Source organism: Acomys russatus, chromosome 27 (assembly GCF_903995435.1).
Source record: "Acomys russatus chromosome 27, mAcoRus1.1, whole genome shotgun sequence".
NCBI classification, from domain to species: Eukaryota; Metazoa; Chordata; class Mammalia; order Rodentia; family Muridae; genus Acomys; species Acomys russatus.
The window spans coordinates 51386484-51407792 of NC_067163.1; the positions used below are offsets into that span (position 1 = coordinate 51386484).

A 21309-nucleotide genomic window follows, 5' to 3' on the forward strand; every position below is an offset into this window, starting at 1 on the left:
AGATTTGTGGCTTCAGATAAGCCTCCACTCCAAAAGGCACCAGGAATCCTGGTATTTCACCATAAATATATGCAAGTTGGCTTAAACTTCCCATGATCCTAAGTTGGAATGAAGCTACTTAGAGATGTCTGAATTTACTGTTTCTTAGAATGAAAGACAGATAAAAATTGTTGTCATGAACTCATTATGAAGTAAGAGATAGCTGGATAATGTATAGTTAGGTCAGTCTTATTGATGAGTCATATATTCTTGTAAATTTCAGACCCTATTAATGTTAGACCCTGTCAACCTTCGTCATTCTGAACTCACTATGAACTTACTTAATGGTCACCTGTTTTGTCGTGCGAGGTCTTCAATGGGTACCTGTGGAGGGGGTAGACAAGTGGGGGGACAGGAGACACAAAGAAATGAGGGCAAGTCTGGATTCTGATCAAACCCTGTTTATTGAAAATTTCCACAAAGTTTATATAGGCACAGAGGCATGGGTATTTGCCTAAGCAAGGGTTGCTATGGATACCTATCTCTGGAATGCTCCAGCAGGTGTCTACCTTTACAGCTGCTATAATTGCAGGAGAGAAATTCCAGAGAGAGAAAGGGAAGTTGTGAAAGATCGGGTTAGTCAGGAAAAAGTTCCCAGAACTGCTGCTCGCAGGCAGCTGGCCTTTAATCTGATTTTACCAGTAGTCTTACTGGAAAAGCTAGTTTATAGCCAGAAAGGCGTAGCTCGGGGGTCTTAGAATGACCATCCCCCACAATAAACCACAACAGGTGTCTTAACTGCCAAACCACGACAGGGTCAGCTGGTTTCTAGTAAATGGCAGACTGTTGGAGAAATAGGAACCTAGGCTCTGACAAGATGGAAGAACATTGGCCAGATAGCCTGTCCCCTACAGTCACCAACAATAAATGGCATTGAAATTGGGAAACTTAACTTAGTTGAAGTTAAGATGCTTGACTGCATCCACCTTTTCTCTTAAATCTATGTGTTGAGATTGGGAAACCTGACTTCAGTTGAAGATGCCTAATTCCATCCACCTTTTCCTGTGAGTGTATGTGTGGGTAAGTGGTTTGTTTTCTATCCCTCTCTTACTTCTTATTTCCCTGTAGTTTTGCAAATAATTTAGCAGACCCAGGGCTCTTTTACCCGAGCCTAAGTTTACTTTAGCTTACTGGAGATCTCCACAAGGAGGCCTGTCCAGAGACCAAGGAGCCTGCATTTACAACCCCATGCAGTTTCTGGCAGAAGCTGCTTTTACAGCCTAAGCTGAATTTTGGTCAGTTTAAGGTCTCCTCGTTGGCTGTAGTACAGCCAGTCCCTAGAGAAGAAACCCTGGGCTCCCTTTTCTCTTTCTTCTTTCAGTCCTGATCATCAAGCCTGATTATCAGCTCTGGCCACCCAAGAGATAAAGTGAACTGGTGGAAGGGCATCTGCATCCAGCCCCAGAGACCACACCCTGGACCTCTTCAGAGCAGCAGCCAGGCATTAACAGCAATCCATATAGGAGCACTCCAAGGATTAGTCCCCCTTTTCTCTCAGGCTGTACATTTTCAGCCAGAAAAAATAATATTCTAGTAGGTATGGCCACATCAGATTGTCCAGATCTTCTGTTTTGGTGGACTTAATGTAGTTTTACTAATTTGGTTTCTAGAAGTTTCTAGAAATAAGTTCAGTTCTTTAATCAGATTCTTGTTGGCCTGGTCTGTGGTCCCAAGACATGGAGAGTCAGAACATTTATTGATCATCTACAATTGATTACCTGAATACTCATTGGTAATCCCAAGTGCTGCCAAAGCAGGAAAGCTCTCACCAGTTTCAAAGTGAACCCACTTCTCACACAGGCCCCTCCTTATTTCTAATTCACCAATAAAAGCCAGGAAGGGCCGAGGACAATCATTCACTGGTCTCTTTCCTTCTACTGAATTGTCAAGGCCCGATCTGGAAGGGGCTACAGGACTGTCTTCCTAGCACATAGCAGAAGATGCAGGATGAGGTGTTGAAAGCAATTTCCAATTAAGGGGTGTGAAGGAAACATGGACTATAGGAGTCATTGATCTAAACAAAATAAATAAATCAATAGTAATTGAGAAAATGAAGTAAAATTAGTAATGGCCAGGGAACACCGGACCGTAACAAAGAGATTAGAGCAGTGATGTTCTTAAAGAAAATGAAACTTTAAAAGAGATACCAATAATTGACTTTAAAAAAAGTAAAGATAATTGAAAGAGCCCTTAGTTAAATTGACTTAGAAAAGAGTAGGCCTTTCCTCAGGAGATGGAAAGCTTTTAGTAAGACACCAACAGGCCTTGTCCCTAGGCAAATGATAGCTGCTGAGATCTGGAACCTGTCACACACTGCTGCAGCCGAGAGTGTCCTGTGGCTGAAACATCTGAGATGACTTAACTGTGTCAACCAGGATTGTATATATCTGCACAGCAGAGTTCCCTAATTGGAAACTGATATTCACTGGCTCAAGCTAACTTCCCCAAACTGCTCACCCACCAGTCTGCTCTGTCTTCATTTACATGCCATTAATTAATACGTTTGGAAATTAGAAAATGACTCACCCTACTTAACTCAGGTCCTTCTTCATAATGGTGACCCTGCAGCTGACTCCTTACACTGCAGTCTCAGATCTAGCTATTGCCTTTCCTGGTGCCCTGCCGTGCACACAATAGACTATTTCTCCTATTTGAAAACTATTTGAAAGCAAAGGCCATGCTCCACACACAAATTCTCTTCCTGTTAAGGCAATCGGCAGTTGATTATGTAACACAAATAGTTATTTATCAAACCCTGTGATTATAAAACATTTTAAATGAAGGATGTAATTTTAATCAAGAGGACAGAAAGCTAATAGCCCTACACAGGTACAGACTAAAATTAAGGCCACCTGAAGCAACATAAGAGAGAGAGAGAGAGCCTCAGAAGCATTTGTCTATAAGGCTGGAGGTGTAGCTGTTCAACAGTTAATATGGCTTTCTGGGCTGAACCTAGGACATTAATGAAGGAAAATTTGTGTAAGAATAACAATCATGAGAGGGGAAAACAATTTAGTTGTAATCTGAATAAATTAATTAAATAATTTAAAAGGAAAAAAAAAGTATAACAGTCATCCAACTCCAGTTCAATGAGGAGCAATCTAGAACAGATGTTGCATTCTGTGTATGCTGGGTCAGGCCACAGATTACATATTAAACAATTTATATAGGGACAGAAGATTATACGTGTAGCCACTTAGGTAGATGGGAGCTTTATCCAGCCAAGGTATTAACAAAACAATGGGATACTCTCACATGCTGGTGGGAGTACAAACTTGAACAACCACTTTGGAAATCAATTTGGTGGCTTCTCAGAAAATTGCCCTGTATTGTTCTTGGCTGGTGGTATAGTTTGTGCGGGACCCCTGAGCCCAAATCTGCCTATCATAATTTTCTTCTTGAGGGTATCTAGGATCCTCTGGATCCTTCAACTTTGCCATTCTCCCATGCTTCTCTCATCTAGAGTCCCAATAGGATGTCCTCTCCTCTGTCCCAGTTTCCTGGTTAGTGAAGACTTTCATAGGACATGCCCCTTGGGTTAGTATGCAGATATAAGTGAGTATATACCATTTAACTCTTTCTGCTTCTGGGTTAACTCACTCATTATGATAATTTCTAGTTCAACCCATTTGTCCACAAATTTTGGGAAGGACTAAGGGAAGAGGGAGGGGAAAGTGTATGAAAGTTAATTAATCAAAGAAAACCTTAACACACTGCTTCAATAACGGACACACTTCAACATCATTACATAAAAGCACATACAAATTAATAATGGAGAGAAGACATTTACGAACAGAACTTAAAACATGGAGTCCTTAACTATATCATAGAAACAGACTGTCAAGTCAGAGGGAGAAATTGGGACTATATAGTAGACGTTATAGGGAAACACAGGCATCTGTATAAGATAAACTAGACTCTGAAGGCAATATATTCTAACTTAACCAGTAAATATATGAATAAAATATTTAAACAAACAAAAAACTATTTCTTAAGTACCCGAGTGGCCTGAAGCAGCAGATTATTACTCAGTGATAGGTTCCATAGGGGAATGTGCCATGGGGTAAGAAAGACTGGAAGATTAGAATTTAGAAAAGAATTTAGAAAAGACAAGACAGGTCTCATGTCAAGCAAGCTGATTAAGAAGAATAACACCTGGTATACGACTTCCAGGCAAAAATGGAAGGAAATGGGGCACTTATGTGAAGACAGTAGAAAAAAAATATCATACAATGTAATAAACACAGAAAGAAGTTAATTAAACATGCTGCATAAGGGTAAAACAGGGGATCTTAAGAAAACAAACTACTGACCTAGGCCACAGGGGCCTTGGGTGTGACTGATAATAACAGCCCCACATGGTAAGAGTTGAGGGTCTCAGGAACAGAGGCAGCCCCGCTCCACTGCCCGCCCCTGATTCAGAAGGCCCTAACATCAGACCAGGACAAACTCTCCCAACATATTTTTGGTTTTTCAGAAGGAGTGAAAGCTCCCAAGGCCTGGGCCGCAGGCTGTTAAACTGGATCTACCAAGCATCTTCCTTGGTTTGAGAAGGAGCTATGAGCCTGGCAGTGGTGGCTCACACCTTTAATCCCAGCACTTGGGAGGCAGAGGCAGGGGGATCTCTGTGAGTTTGGGCAGGCCCAGACTAGTCTACAAAGGGAGTCTAGGACAGCCAAGGCTACAGAGAGAAACCCTGTTTCGAGAGGAAAAAAAAAAAAAAAAAAAGGAGAAAGAGCTATGTTCTTCTCCACATATGAAGGCCTCAGGGAAAGACTTGCTTGACCTGGTCCTTTCTAAATAGTTGTCAACTGGGATCTTCTTGACCATATGGCACAGCTACGCTCTTCTCAAAGGGAAACTGGACTTTTATGGCACACCAGGCCTTAGGTTTGGTTGTGACCCTGTAATGATGCATTGAGCAGCTTGTTAGACATCTGCTCTTTAACACGGGATTGGACTAGTGGTGGGTTGTCAAGCATTTGGCTCCTTTGGTACAATTTGGAGCAAATGTCTAGACAATCCTAGTGAATGATCCATTTTTTTTTTTAAGCGCCTAATCTCTAACGACCCTGGTTAACATATTTTAGGGTGTTGTAGCGGCCACCCTCCCTTACCTAAATTCCACTTTATGTGACTCACTATCCCATAAGCTTTGGTAAGTCGTTTCTGTCGTCAATTCTAATCTTCTACATCGCAGCTTTGTACTGGAGTGCTACCTAACACATGAGATTCCATTTACTACTTCCACGAAATTAACTCCAAATGGATCGCACTCCTAGAGGTTAAACAGGAAGTGCAGAAACTCTAGTGACACTAGAGAAACTACAACGCCCTGAGTTTGGTAACCTGGCATCTTCTGAAAGCACTGTGATGCTGACTACAAGGTGTTTCTACACACAGGCGCTGTTCCCGATGCCCTGAACAGACACAGAGCACAGAGCTAAGTTACACCGAGGCCACCACGTGGGCGCAGGTAGTTGCAGGGACCACAAAAGACCTCACAGGACACCATGTTAGCCACTGCTTCTGACCCAGCGCCAGGTAAAGCCTATAACACGGGCTCCAGAGGCTCAGCAGCCCACTCCTTCCCAGACAGCGGCCCCTTGCTCACCATATCCAGGCTTCCAGGATGCCCTGTGGACTCCTCACAGCTCCCAGCAGAGATCTGACCAGCAGTTACTCAGCTTCGGAACTGAGCCAAGAGACAGGAAGAGCCTGCCTTCCTTTCTGACTGGCAGTCCTCCCGCACCTTCTGATTGGCTAGTAAGCGCTGACAGACAAAAGTCCCTCCCTTAGGATTACAGTCTGCAGAAGGAATACAGTATTTCCTGAAACTGTTTTCAGCCAAAGGCACTGACGTTGGAGATTTGCATTTTAGTAGCCCTGGGCCTGACTTCCAATAATGGTTTCTTCTGTCTTTGAGCACACACTAGGTGTTGGGTTGGGGAGGAAGCCAAGAAAACTCAGATCAGACAATGAAACTTAAAAATGTAGGCTTTAGCCTGGGTGTAGGGGCACACGCCTTTAATCCCAGCACTCGGGAGGCAGGGGCAGGAGGATCACTGTGAGTTCGAGGCCAGCCTGGTCTACAGAATGAGTCCATGACCGCCAAGGCTAACACAGAGAGACCCTGTCTCAAAAAAACAAAAACAAACAAACAAAAAAAGTAGGCTTTGTTTTCCGTGAGCAAAGGGAGGTGTTCAGCTTACAATCTGAAGCACAACCCTGAAGGGAAGATGTATTGCATATTTAAAGGGTGAAAAGCACAGGTGGGGGGAGCTTTGGTGGGCAGTGGGGTCATCAAATAAAATTTAACATTAAATGTTGAGCAATAGTGTATCTGTTGGAGACTGGGCCTGATCCAGGACACTGGCCTCAAGACCCTTAATTATCCCACTAATCATTGGTCTGAGATACCAGAACTAAAATTGGATTTCAGGGTAACTGGGACAAGGGTTAAGAAATAGGCCTACAAGAGAAAATCTGGCCAGCTGCAAAGAGCAGAGCCCACTAGAGATAGCGTTGCCTAGTAACTGACCTGAAGGGTCCCACCTGAGATAGAGTTGATAAAGAGACCCAGTTTTATGGCCACATTCCTTCCTGCCTAGCAGAGATAGTGCTACCTAGCAACTGACTCATCCTGTCAGGAGAACAAAAGAAGTTAAGCCATGGGTTGTCTTAGTGCCCTTTTCTGCTTAAAGGACACTGAGAGGATAAAAGGACCTCAGACCACTGCCTCTGGGTGCTCCTGAGACCTAGCATTTGGGGCATTCAGAGCTGAAGTAAAGATTCCTCTTGTATTCTACAGTGGTTTCATGTGCTTTCTGGTTCTTTGTGTGTGTGTGTGTGTGGGGGGGGATCAATCTGGACATAACAGGTCTAGAATCCAATGTCTTTAATTCATCCACCTAGACATTCATACAGTGCTGAAGCTGAAAGGGGGACAAAAAGTAGGTCATCTGTCTGTAGTTAGTGAGGGCTTAGCAGGATATATATTTTTACAAATTAGCCAACTTCTTTAAGATAACAGCAAGCTTTACATTATTTTTTGACAAGAATAACAAATAATTAGGAAAATATTTCAAGGCATAGGGTAGGACCTACCCAATTCCTCAATGTTGAGAATATGGACCGAGTTTAACCCTGACCACAAAACGAGGGAGCAAAAATGAAGATTTGCTTTCCTGAAGGCTGGGCTCTGGGGGCCACCTCCTTACACAGACATGCCCCTTTCTTCCTTCTGGACACAAGGTGGAGGCCAGAGGCACAGTGTGGAGAGGAGATTTTCCTGTCCCACAGGTGGATGGGTGCCTACAATAGTAACAATTAAGGAGAGATTTTAGAAAACAAAACCTTTGTTCTGTGTCTTCATGCTGAGGTCAGGGAACCTCAGGTGCATTTAACCTGAAGGCAGAGCTACTTCAGCAACTCTGAGAGAAAAGCAGGAACCAGATCACAAACACAGTGACAGGTTTTTCTCTCATCAGAAGGATGGATGATGGCTCCATTCCCATAGGAGTTTTCTTCCTGAAAGTCAACTTGACAAATTAATAATAATCAAAAGTATAGTCTTCATGGAAGTGTTGAAAACTTACAAAGAAATGGTTCAAAGAAGAATGTCTTTTATCAACACTGTATTTAGCCAACATCCTTCCTGGGTTTTAAGGTGAAAAACCATAGCCATATTAGTCAAGGTTCTCTAGATGAGCAGATGATAAAATGAATCTCTGTGTGTAGGAGAGAGGTTTACTAGAATGGCTCACAGGGTCAGCTAGTCCAACAAGTGCTCTCTACCAACTAAAAGTTGAAGAATCTAGGAGATCAGTCCAGAGTTCAGGTCAGCGGGTGGATTTCTAGGCTGGACTTCAGTATTCAGTAAGATGTCAAGACTCTAAGACAGACAGAGACAGAACCAGAAAGTGAGAGAGAGAGAGAGAGAGAGAGAGAGAGAGAGAGAGAGAGAGAGAGAGAGAAAGATTCCTTCCTCATTGTCTTTTATATATATAGGATGCCACCAAGTGTGGCTAAGATTAAAGGTAAAGCTTACAGCCTCAAAAGATCCAGATTCATGCATAGTCTTCCCACTTCAAAAGCTTTAATTAAGAAATAGTCCTCACAGGTGTACCCAACTGTGTGAGCACCCAGTGCTGTTAACTGCTGAGCCATCTCTAGCTCTTCTTTTCTAAATTAAAATTTACTTTTATACTCTTTGACTAAAACATATTACAACATTCTTACCTTCCTTGTCCTACCTCCATGCCTTCCAAAGATCTTCATTTCATACTTCTTTCTTACATATGAATAAGCATGTTCTAATATATGATTATAACCTGTTGATTCTTGTTCTTGATGGTTGTGGGTATATAGTTTCAGGACTGACTACATTGCCTTGATGACCTACATAGACAGTTTGTCCATGCATGAGCCTAATTCTCCCAGTTACAGGAGAATTTTAATCTTTAATGAGTGATAGGAGTTTGACCCCATAGTGACCTGATCTGCCATGGACAGAAAACATGTTCAATTATAGAAAACACCTCAGCACTTTAGAACACTGATGACTCTTGGAGATCACCCAGTTTCCATCCTTAAGTTCATCCATCACCTCACAACTATTTGTAACTCCAATTTCAGGGATCTGTCCCCATCTCCTGGCCTCCCTAGGCAGGCAGGAATGAACCACACATGCATGAGCCAAACACTGTTCTTTTAGAAGAATGAAAATCACAATAATTCAATTTTATGAATAGAGACTCAGGAGTCAGATACTGTGGTGGAAAATACGCTAGCTCAGAGAAGTAGAGAAAGCACCCAGCTGACATTCCTACACAGCTCATGCCTCAGAGAAAAAAGTCCAACAAGCTCACTAGCTCAATTCACAGCCCAGGAAAACAAAAGCCAAAAACTAAAAGCCAAAGAACATACCTACTCAGAGCTCAAAAGCTGAAAAGCCTCTTTTTTTCTAAGCAAGCTATCTTAAATGCCCTTCAACTCAAAGTCCCTCCTGCTCTTTCATTGCTGTCACCTGGTTTCTTGCTCTGCTTCTTGACCTTGGTTTGATTTATTAAATCCTGTGTACAGAAAGCATTTGAATTCAAGGTGTGTGCTAAGGCTTGCTGAACCACAACCTGTTTCCAATAAACAGAAAGTTCTTGGATTAAAGGCGTGTGTTAGGGCTAAACCATTCCAAATATGAAAAGTTTTTTTTTTACAGTTCACAATTTCAGGGTTCACAATTAGGTCAAATATCCTGCAACATTTTTCTTTCTTGTTCAAGTAAAATATTTTCTCTAACACGAATAAAGTCTATATTCACAATTTCTAGCCCACATATTCTTAGCATTCTACTCCTTGTACTATCTTGGTGAGTCCAAAGTCCTGGACCTCAATCATTTTGTATAAAACTTGCATTAGCAAGCAAAAAACACTGTAGACTCAAATCGTCTTCTTAAATCTTAAACAACTTAAGCTTACATGTAAGAGTATAAGTAGTTAGTATTCAACGTCATCAGGACCTGAGTAGGATCAATATTATATGAATAAATAGGAAGTGGAGGGTAAGCAGCTTCCAAAATTATAGAAATGATAGATTCTGCTGCCTGGACAGTCACCCAAGATGTCTATATAACGTTGGAGCATCATCTTCAGCCATGTGGCTTAGAATATCTGTCAGACAATTGTGTGACGCAAGTGTTATGAAGGACCTGACTTTGTTGTCCTTGCAAATATTGGCACTGAAATAATTTGTATCCAGTTGTACATTTTAGATAGAAATCTGTCTGTAGAGAAGCAAGGACATTTTATTTTCTTGTTGCTAGCTTGCCATATATGAAGGGATCCCCTAAAGTAGAATTTTTTGATGTTCATCATCTTCCGCAAAGTTTAAAGCTGGTGCTGACAGGAGCTGACAGGTCTCATTGTCCAAAAAGAATCTCGTATTAATAAAACATCTTTAAATGCCATATTCTATTTATCTCTGTGAAGAGCATCTACCTATCTCTAGTTTATATGAATTACTTATTTCTAGCTATATAATAACTGATTAACTTAGAAAATACTTGTGATCAAACTAGTACCTAACAAACCCACAACTTTTATCTACTATTAGTTTGCATTTCTTAGTTATACTAAACAGTTTATGATATTAGCTTTCACCTTTCTTTCTTTCTTTCTTTCTTTCTTTCTTTCTTTCTTTCTTTCTTTCTTTCTTTCTTTCTTTCTTTCTTTCTTTCTTCCTGTCCTAGACTTGTTTTATAGACCAGGCTGTCCTCAAACTCACAGCGATCTGCCTGCCTCTACCTCTCAAGTGCTGGGATTAAAGGCATATGGCATCTTGCCCAGCTGATAATGGCTTTCAAAGGGATTAGAATTTCACCTTTCATTTTAATGAATTATGTTGGTGCAATACATTGAAAAGAGTTGATACATAGTATGCTGTAACCAAAATACAACCTTAATTTTATATCAATGTAGGAAACTTCTCTACCAATGTAACCAATTATAACCTTAATTTTGTATCAATATACAATATACAAAGATCTATAAATAGAGATTCAGTGATCTACCCTTTTTTCCTCTATTATTTCTTTCTTCTTTTCAAGCTTTCTCCCCCTGCATAAGCATGAAGGTTAGAAAAAAGAAAAAGAGAGAAAGTAATTCTTGAATTTAACCTTCTATATCTTGTTTCTTCCTGACCAAGACCATTAACAACTTTCAAACAACCCCCCAAACCATGCCACACATCCACAACCCATTGAAACATCAAATACCATACAGCTGCCTTTTGGGAATGGGGCATTGATCTCTCAAAAATACTTCCTTCTAATTCGGGAGGTAGTTTCCTTTTAAGTGCCCAAGACATTTGGAAAATTGTCAAGTCTTAAACAGCTGCTTGAATCTTTTTCTGTCAAGTCTCTAGGCTGTGTAAATGTAGGGTTAAATTAAACTCCAGGCAGGAACAGTCTGTTAGGATGCACAACCTTAATTAGCTGGTTTGAAGTTGTCCTGGATGCAGATTTTTGAGGAAACAGCTATTGAGACTGTCTGTGTTTTTCTCTCCTTGGAACTTATTCTGTATCAGGCTGGCCTAGAAATCAGAGATCTCTATGCTTCTATCTCCTGATTATTGGGATTAAAGGTGAATGCCACCCAAGTGCTAGGATTATAGGTATGAAACATTAGCACCCTGTTCATTTTAACTCTAGCATTTAGAAAACAATTAATTTACAGAGATCCACCCATCTTTGTTAGGATTAAAGGCATGGGCTACCACCACCTTGCTCACATCTTTTTTTCATTTTTATCTCCAAATTACTCCAACTCTTAGAGATTTAGAAAATAAGTTTGAACTGTAGTAACCTTTTGAAGTTACTTAAAACATCTTAACTCTCTTAAATGTGTTTTAATACCCAATAATAAAAAATATCCTTTTAATTTATGAAGATAACTCCAAAGCTCGTGTCCAAAATGGCATGGGCCATGTGGCAACCTATGGCCTATCACTCTAAAATGCAATTAAGACAGGTGGTTTTCAAAAATCCCAATTTTGATTTCATGCAGTTGGGTTTTGGGTGGAAGTCAAGAAAACTCACTTCAGACACAGAAGCTTAAAATGAAAGCTTTATTTTCTGAGCTCATAGAGGTGGCCAGTTTGGGATCTGAACCTCATGCCTTGGAGGAAGCTGCATTGTATATTAAAAGGGTGAAAGGTGCAATTAGTTCATACTGGGGTGGGAGTGGGGGCCTGAGGTGATGGTAAAACAGAGTAATCAGATCTGACTCAAGTTATTTTGCTAACAAGCAGTTCTAATTGGCCTTTACCTTGGTTGGTCCTAAGTAAGATAAATGAGGCAGTGCTTAGGGCACACACAATACATCCAAAGTATAACCAAGTCTGTAGGTAGCACAGTATGAATTATGACTTCATTGAATCATGGATAACAAAGGTGCAACCAGAATGTAGCTTACTATAAGTTCATCTTGATGTTCTGGCAGGGAATGTTCATGTCAGCTACAAATAACTTCTAGGAAGCAGAGTTGAAGAGTTTCAGCATTTGAACATAGACTCAACAATTACCCCTTTGAGCTTTGGTCCTAGAGTCAAATTCTTGACTCTGATTTATTCTTTGTATCCAGAGAGTTATAGTGGGTTCTTGGGACCTGAAGCCTAATTGTTGAGATATTATAGCCAGGAGGAACAGAATTAGACAGCCCCATAAGACTAATGATGAGGGTGGTGCATCAGTTGGCATTATAGGAACACTTTTATCTCTGATGGCAGAAAATTCCTTTTGATGTAGCATTTCAGTCCGTTGGGCAGGACAGTGAATGGCATGTTCTCTTCTGAAGCTACCTCCAGATGACATTAGGGTCCAAGGAGGCTGAAATGTTGGTCACTAAGTAGGCAATGGGGCATTTATTAGCAGTATCTAATTAGTTGATCCAGTTGAAAGACAGGCAGCAATCACATCAGCTGGACTGGTTTACATCAGCTTTCATGCAGTCCAGAGCTCAATGTTTTGAAGTCCATAGATGATTTCTGAATGAAGTCTGTCAGCCTAGTGAAAATCTCTGAGACAAGAGCAGAGTAGGAACAGAATTAAAATTTCCCAGCAATTGTGGAAGATGAAGAACTCCAAGACCAGGGAAAATTCCCATTTTCAGGAACAGATATGTGTGCATTTGACTGTGGCAGGTGGATCCAAGTGTCCTCTTTGTATTTAGTTTCTTTAGATGTGTGTATTGTAATGTAGTTATCCTTTATTATTTGGCTAATATGCATTTATAAGTTATTATATACAGTTCTTGTCCTTCAAGTATCCTGTGCCTCATGGTGATCATTTCTAGTTTCATGCCTGCAATATTCAAGATTTCCTTGTTTTTAATAGCTGGGTATTATTCCAATGTACCACAGTTTCTTTTTCCATTCTCTGGTTGAAGGACACCTAGACTGTTTCCAGATTCTGGCTAGTACAAATAAAGGTGCTATGAGCATAGTTGAGCAAATATCCTTGCTGTATGCTGACGTATCTTTCAGTTGTATGCCCAGGAATGGTATGGCTGGTTCTTGAGGTAGAAATATTTCCAATTTTCTGAGAAAGCATCAGACTGATATCCAAAGTAGTTATACAAGTTTGCACTCACAGCAGGAATGGAGGAGTGTTCTCCTTTCTCCATATCCTCGCCAGCATATGCTGACACTTGAGTTTTTGATCTTAGGCATTCTGATAGGTGTATGATGGAATCCCAGAGTCATTTTGATTTGCATTTCCCTAATGACTTGGCACACTGAGCATTTCTCTAAGTGTTTCTTGGCATTTGACAGTCCTCTGTTGAGAAATCTGTTTAGTTCTGTATCTGTTTTTTAATTGGATTATATATTTTGGTGTTGTTTAATTTCTTGAGTTCATTACATATTTCGGATGTTAGCCCTTTGTCAGATGTAAGCTTGGTGAAGATCTTTCCCAGACTGTAGGCTGTCATTTTGCTTTGTTGACAGTGTCCTTTGCCTTACAGAAGTTTTTCAGTTTCATGAGGTCCCATTTATTTATTGTTGATCTTAGAGTCTGAGCATTGGCATTTTTTTTTTCAGGAAGTTGTCTCCTCTGCCAATGAGCTCAAACTTGTTCCCCACATTTTCTTCTAACAGATTAAATGTGTCTTATGTTGGAATCTTTAATCCAATTGGACTTTGGCATTGTGCAGGGTTATAAATAAGAGTCTAAATGCATTTTTCTCCAAGTAGACATCTAGTTAGACCAGCATCGTTTGTTGAAGATGTATTATTTTTCCATTTGATGGTTTTGGCATCTTTGTCAAAAATCAGGTGTCTTGGTTTGTTTATGGGTCTTCAATTTGATTACATTGATCCAACTGTCAGTTTCTATGCCAGTACCATGCCATTTTATTACTGTTACTTTATAGTACAGCTTGAGTTCAGGGATGGAGATACATCCAGAAGATCTTTTATTGTATAGGATTATCTTAGCTATTTTGAGGTTTTTGTTTTATAGGATTATCTTAACTATTTAGATTTTTTTTTTCCAAATGGAGTTGAGAATTGTTCTTTCAAGGTGTGTATAAAGAATTATGTTGGCATTTTTATTAGAATTGAATTGAATCTGTAGATTGCTTTTGGTAAGATGGCCATTTTTACTTTGTTAATCCTACCAATCCATGAGCATAGGAGATCCTTCCATCTTCTGATATCTTCTTCCATTTCTTTCTTCAGAGACTTGAATTTTCTTCATACAGGCCTTTCACTTCTTGGTTAAAGTTATAAGATACTTTATGTTTTTTATGGCTATTGTGAAGGGTGTTGTTTCCCTAACTTCTTTCTCAGCCTGTTTGTTGTGGAAATAAGGGCTAGTGATATTTTGAATTGATTTTATATCCATCCACTTTCCTGAAGGTGTTTATCAGCTGTAGGAGTTCCTTGGTAGAATTCTTGGGGTCACTTATGTATACTATAATATCACCCTTAAATACTGATTGCTTGACTTTTTCTCTCCAAGTATCCCTTTCATCTCCTTTAGTTGTCTCATTGCTCTAGCTAGGATTTCAAGTACTATATTTAAGGGATAGAGAGAGAGTGGACAACCTTATTGATTCTCTGATTTTGATGGAATTGATTTAAGTTCCTCTCCATTTAGTTTGATATTGGTTATATGGACTTCCTATATATTGCCTTCATTATGTTTCAGTATGTGCCTTGTATCCCTGATCTCTCCATGTCTTTTAACATGAATGGTGTTGGATTTTGTCAGAGATTATTCAGCATCTAAGGAGATGATCATGTGGTTTTTTTCTTTCAGTTTGTTTGTATGATGGGTTATGTTGTTGGATTGCCATATATTGAACCAACCCTTGCATGCCTGGGATGAAGCCAGTTGGTCATCGTGAATGATATTTTTGATGTGTTCTCAAAATTCAGGTTTGAAGTAGTTTTGCATCAATGGGAAATTGGTTTGAAATTTTCTTCCTTTGTTGTGTCTTTGTGAAGTATCATGGTAAGTATGGCCTCATAGAATATGTTTTGTAATGTTCCTTCTGTTTATTTTGTGGAATAATTTGAAAAGAATTTGTATTAGGTCTTCTTTGAAGGTCTGGTAGTGTTCTTTGATAAACCCAACCAACCCTGGGCTTTTTTGTTGTTGTTGTTGTTATTGGGAGCCTTTTGATGACTGCTTCTATTTCTTTAGGAGATATAGGACTGTGTAATTTGTTTACCTGATCTTTATGGAATGTTGGTAATTGGTAGCTATCAAGAAAATTGACTATTTCATTTAGATTTTCAAATTTTGTGCCATGTGCGCTTTTGAAGTAATACCTAATGATTCTTTGGATTTCCTTAGTGTCTGTTGTCTCCTTTTTTATTCCTGATTTTGTTGGTGTGAGTGCCCTCCCTCTGCCTTTTACTTGATTTGACTAAGTGTTTGTCTACTGTGTTGATTTTTTAAAGAACCAGCTCCTGCTTTTCCTTGACTCTTTGAGTTGGTTTCTTTGTTTCTAATTTATTGATTTCAGCTCTGAGTTTATTTCCAGCCTTCTACTCCTCTTGAGTGTGTCTGCATCTTTTTGTTCCAGATCTTTCAGTTGTACTGTTAAGTTACTTGTATGGGATCTCTCCAATTTCTTTATGAAGGTTCTTAGTGCTATAAACTTTCCTCTTAGCACTGCTTAGCACCATAAATTTTGGTACATTTTGCCTTCATTTTCATTGAGTTTTATGAAGTCTTTACTTTTTTATTTCTTCCCTGTGCTTTTATATACTGATGTTGAAGTTTTCTGGTTATTGAGGCATTCTGTTAAATTCTTTTACCTCCCTCTTCTCTTAGTCATTCCTCCTCATCTACCCAGCATCCATTCCTCTTCCCTTCCTCTTCAGAAGAGGGGAGGCCTTCCAAGGATATCAACCAGCCTTGGCATATCAAGCTGCAGTAAGACACACATGTCTTCTCCTATTGAGGCTAGACAAGGCAGTCCAGTTAGGGGAAAGGGATCCATAGGCAGGCATCAGAGACAGAGGTAGCCCCTGCTCCAGTCATTAGGTATCCCACATAAAGACCATGCTACACAACTGTTACATACATGTGGAAGGCCTAAGTCCACCCCATTGCTTTTCAGTCTCTATGAGCCCCAGTGGGCCCAGGCTAGTTGATTCTGCAGGTATTCTTGTGGCTTCCTTAACCCTTGTGGATCCTTCAGGAAGTGCTATGTGAAACTGGAAGAATTTATACTAAAATTAAAAAAAAATTCAGACTAGGTCCCTGACAGGGTAGAAGTGCAGAGCTAGGAAGGCCTGTGCTATCTGAGTCAATTTGATCCCTGCTCATCCAGTAGGGGAACTGCTATTGTCATGTGGCCCAGTGGGTGGCTCTAGCTTAGGAGACACTATGGGAAGGCCGAGTAATCAGACGCACTGGTGGAAGGAAGCTGTGAAGGAGACCACCAGCCATACCATGGTGAATGTGAGAGTGACTCCCCCCAGGTCAGTGGAAGCAGGCCATTTGAGCTGTGAGAGCAGCAGGTACTGGAATGGAATTGGAAATAGATCATTGTTCCCTCTGTGTGGTGACCTTGGCAGTGACTTTTGGTCCCTAAGTTTCCCTGATTGTGGATTCCCTGGAGAGAGTGAGGGTCTTCAGGCAAGGCTGAAGAGTAAACAGAATAATGTAATCAGTGTATTTAAACCTTTTCATGTCACAGTTGTCATTGAGGACATTAAGGAAAGCATACTTATGGTAATCTTTGACTACAAAGTATTTGGTTTGGTTTTTGGTCAACACACTTAAATTTCAGTTGTATAAGATTATTTATTCTGGATTTTAAAAATCTGACAAATTTCAGCTGTGTGTTCAAGTTCTTGTCCATTTTTATTTTGTTTGTATCTACAATCTCACATGTTAGTGTGGGTAATGGAGCACTCCTGTTAGAACCCACTGTCTAGTTGTATCTGTTTACATTATCATCATTAACAGTATAAACATGTTGCTTTTCTTCTGAAGTCTTCCTTAAATGTATTTAGGATTTTGGCAACTCCAACCAGTGGTATATGACAGAATATTATGGGGTCCACCTATTGGGTCCACTTAAACTCAACATACCTCAAATACCAGTCCAGTGTAGGTGGCAAAAATTTATTGTAATCAAACTGCTACTCATCAGGGACACAGAATAGACTCAAGATCTCAACCAGGACCATGAAAGAACATTAAACAGCATATTTAAAGGAAGGAACCATAAAGGGAGGGGACAGGGTGGCTGTAGCACAGCCCAATCATCTCCTGCCCGAGACCTTGAATTTAGTTTCTCCTTACAATTAAATAGAGCCTTAAAATAAAATGGTAGTACTTAGAGTAAGCTTCTTTTGCTTATTCCTAAAAATGTTTTTATTATTAGGGTTTATTCTTCTTTGCTTTGGTTTTATCTATAATCTAACTCTTTCTCTTTCTGCATGTCTGCCTATCTATCTATCTATCTATCTATCTATCTATCTATCTATTATCACCTATCTATACTTTCCTTTATTTATTTAATCACTTGACAGTTTGATCTCAGCCTACCCTCCATCTTTTCTCATAATCTCATCCTCATGCTCCTCCTGTATTCTACTTCTCCTACCTCTCAGAGAAGGAGATGCCCTCATGGGGTACCAACCCACTCTAGAATCAAAATTTGCAGCAAGACTAAATGTATCCTCTCCCAATGAAGCCTAATAAGGTAGCCCAGATAGAGGAAAGGGATCCAAAGGCAGGCAAAAGAGTCAGAGAAAGATTCTACTCCCATTATTAGGGGACCCACATACTGATAAAGCTACATATCTGCTACATCTATGTAGGAAGGGTTAGGTCCAACCCATGCATGCTCTTCGGGTGATGGTTCAGTCTCTATGACACCCAACAGCACAGATTGGTTTCCTGTGTAGGTCTTCATGTAGTGTCTTTGAGCACTCAGGCTCCCTCTACCCTTCCCACTGCTCTTACACAAACCTCTCTGTGTTTGGCCAATTGTTTGGTTGTGAGTCTCTGTATATGTTTCCATCAGCTGTTGGATGAAGCCTCTCGGAAGAAAGTCATGCTAGGCTCCTGTCTGCAGGCATGTCAGAGTATTATTAACAGTGTGAGGGGCTGGATCTCTCTTATGGTGTGTGTCTCAAGTTGGGCCAGTCATTGCTTTCCATTCCCTAAATCTCTGCTCCATCCTTATCCCTACACTTCTTGAAGGCAAGACACATTTTGAGTTGAAGGTTTTATGGGTGAGTTGGTGTCCCCCTCCCTCCAGTGGAAGTCCTGCATGGCTACAGGAGGTGGTGACTTCAGGCTCCTTAAACCCATCTGCTAGGAATCTTAACTAGGGTCATCTCATTAGACCCCTGGGAACCTCCCCTATTCCATAGGTGCCCTCACCATTGATTTCCATTCTCTTTTCCAGTCCTTTTCTCTCCCCAAACCTCTATGTCACACTCTCCTAATGCCAGATACCCAACACAATTACCCACCCCAAACCCTCTCCCACCCAGTTCTCTCCTTTAATTTACCTCAGATGTCTATTTTGGTTCCTCTTCTAAGTGAGAGTCAGGCATCCTGCCTTGGGCACTCCTTGACTTCTTAGGTCTGTGGATTGACATATGGTTATCCTGTACTTTATGGCTAACATCCACTTATTTGTTTTTTTGTTTATTTGGTTGTTTGGTTTTTTGCTTTTTGACACAGGGTTTCTCTGTGTAGCCTTGGATGTTCTAGACTCATATTGGCTGACCTCCAACTCACAGAGATCCACCTACTTCTATCTCTCCTAGTGCTGGGGTTATAGGCCTTTGCCACTTCTCCTCACTAAAATCCACCTATAAGTGAGTACATTCCAAGGATATCTTTCTGGGTCTCGGTTACCTCACTCAGGATGATCCTTCCTAGTCCTATCCATTTGCTTGCAAATTGCATGATGTCTTTCTTTTGATAGTGGAATAGTATTTATTGTGTAAATGTACCACATTTTCTTTTCCCATACTTTGGTTGAGAGACATCTAGGTTGTTTCCCGTTTCTGGCTATTACAAATAAAGCTGCTAAGAACATAGTTGAGCAAAGTCTTTGTGGAATGGTGGATCATCTTTTGGGTATGTTCCCAGGAGTGGTTACCTGGGTCTTGAGGTAGATCTACACCCAAATGATGCAGAAACCTCCAGATTGATTCCCACAGCAGTTGTACAAGTTTGCACTGCATCCAGCAATGGAGCAGTGTTCCTGTTGTGCCACATCATCATCAGCATGTGCTGCTACTTGAGATTTTGATATTAACCATTCTGAATAGTGTAAGTTAGAATCTCACAGTCACTTTAACTTGCATTTCCCTGATGACTAAAACCTTTGAATATTTCTTTAAGTGCTTTGTGGCCATTATAGACTCCTCTGTTGGGAATTCTCTGTTTAGCTTTAAACCCCATGTTTTAATTGGGTTATTTGGTGTGTTGGTTATCTGGCTGTGACATCTGTCATCTCATTGATATCCAGGGTTGATTTGGCTGATCTGGTTGGCTAGGTGGGTCTCCCCTTCTCCACACTGCTCCTGAAGCTGCACACTTGATCAAAGAGAACAAACTTCCCTGCACAGAGCTGGTGTAGTCCTCAGTCAAGGGTATAGGAATAGCTGTGCTCACCTGCTAGAACCTCCCAACAGGATTTTTTTGGCTTTTAAAGACTGAGATTCTTTGTATAACAGCCCACATTGTCCTGGAACTTACTCTGTAGACCAGCCTGGCCTTGAACTCACAGGCATCAACCTGCCTCTACCTTCCAAGCACTAGGCATGAAGGCATTCTCCACAATTGCTGTCACCATGGCCACCCCCAATACTATTACCACCTGGTCCAGAAAATTTTGAGGGATGTACAATAATATGTGAGTACACAAAATGTAACCATGTATGTATGTATGTATTTATGTATGTATGTATTTATGTATGTATGTATCTATCTATCTATCTGTCTGTCTGTCTGTCTATCTATTTTTAAAGGTGTTATGTATATCAAGCTGGCCTCATATTTCCTATGTAGTCTATGATGACCATAAAGTTTGGAAAGTTGTTGGCTGGTGGCATATTGTGTTGGAGTTTGTTTTGCTCGGAGAAAAGATCTGTCACTTTAGGTCAGGCTGGCCACTACCTTGTCATGCCCTTGTCTCAGCTTTCCAAGTGTGGGGGGATTATAGGTGTCTACCCAGTGAATGCTACATTGGGGACCAAATCCAGAGCTTGGTGCATGCTAAGCAAGCACTAACTTCTCAAGCTTCAACCTGAGCCTTGGGTTTTTGTTTTGTTTTGTTTATAAATATAGGAATTTTTATGTGAAGAGAGGAAAATATATGTTTAGGAAGAAAATAAAACCACCAAAAAAGACCAAGTATAGTTTTCTCTAAGACAGTGACTTAATTAATTTTTAAGTTTATATTGTGTTTATACACTGATACGTGCATGACCTGTATGGGTATTCGAGCCACTGTGCATTTGAGGGTCAGAGGACAACTTTATAGACTTGGTTTCCTCCTTACATCTTTATTTTTAAGTAGTTGTGTGATTTTTGTATGTGTGTTGCTGAACTCATGCACATGTCATAGCCCATATGTGTCAGCCAGAAAACTACTTATGGAATTTTTTCTTCTTTCTATCATGTGGTTATGCAGATAGAACTCAGGTCATGATGGTTGGCCTCTGTCCCCGACCCACGGGTTCAGTTATTCGTGGAGTGGCGAGGAGGGTCGCGACCTGTGAATAAAGAATTGGGCGAGAACAGAGACATGGGACCAGGAAAACGTTGCTTATCGAGGGCCGTTTATTGTAAGGGGGTATCTAAATTTAAAGTGAGCTTCTGAAAGGGCGGGGGTAGGAAGGAATGCAGTGGAAAGTTATAAAATCTTCTGGGCCAGGCCCAAGGACAGCAGGTGTGGAGTGGGGCGATTATTCAGAAGTCGCGATACACCGAATGTTCTCTTTCTCAAGGTCAGGCTGGATCTTTGTGGTTGCCAGGCAGAATAATTATCTCAAGTATGCAGACAGCTGTGGCTTTCAGCCAGCAGGGCCTCTCAGCCACTGGGGCAGGTCAGGCAAGGTCCTATGGCTCCTGACATCTCCCCCTACTCTAACTAATACAGTGATGGGCGGGCAATTGCCAATTAACATAGTCCAGTCTCTTGCCAATCAAGGTCTCAACCTGGTGAGCGCTCGCCGTCAGGATGGCGGAAGGCGGAAACCAGCGCCAAGTCAGGGCATGGTAC

General features: G+C 40.7%; 1 protein-coding gene across 1 annotated transcript in view; it reads right to left on the reverse strand.

The window, feature by feature from the left end:
• LOC127210123 (zinc finger protein 120-like) overlaps nt 1–19878 on the reverse strand; it is a 43152-nt gene extending 23274 nt beyond the window's left edge. Inside the window, exon 1 of the mRNA XM_051169808.1 lies at nt 19831–19878. Within this exon, the coding sequence (XP_051025765.1) occupies nt 19831–19878 (48 nt within the window). The remainder of the gene's footprint in view (nt 1–19830) is intronic.
• Between the last annotated feature and the right edge of the window lie 1431 nt (nt 19879–21309).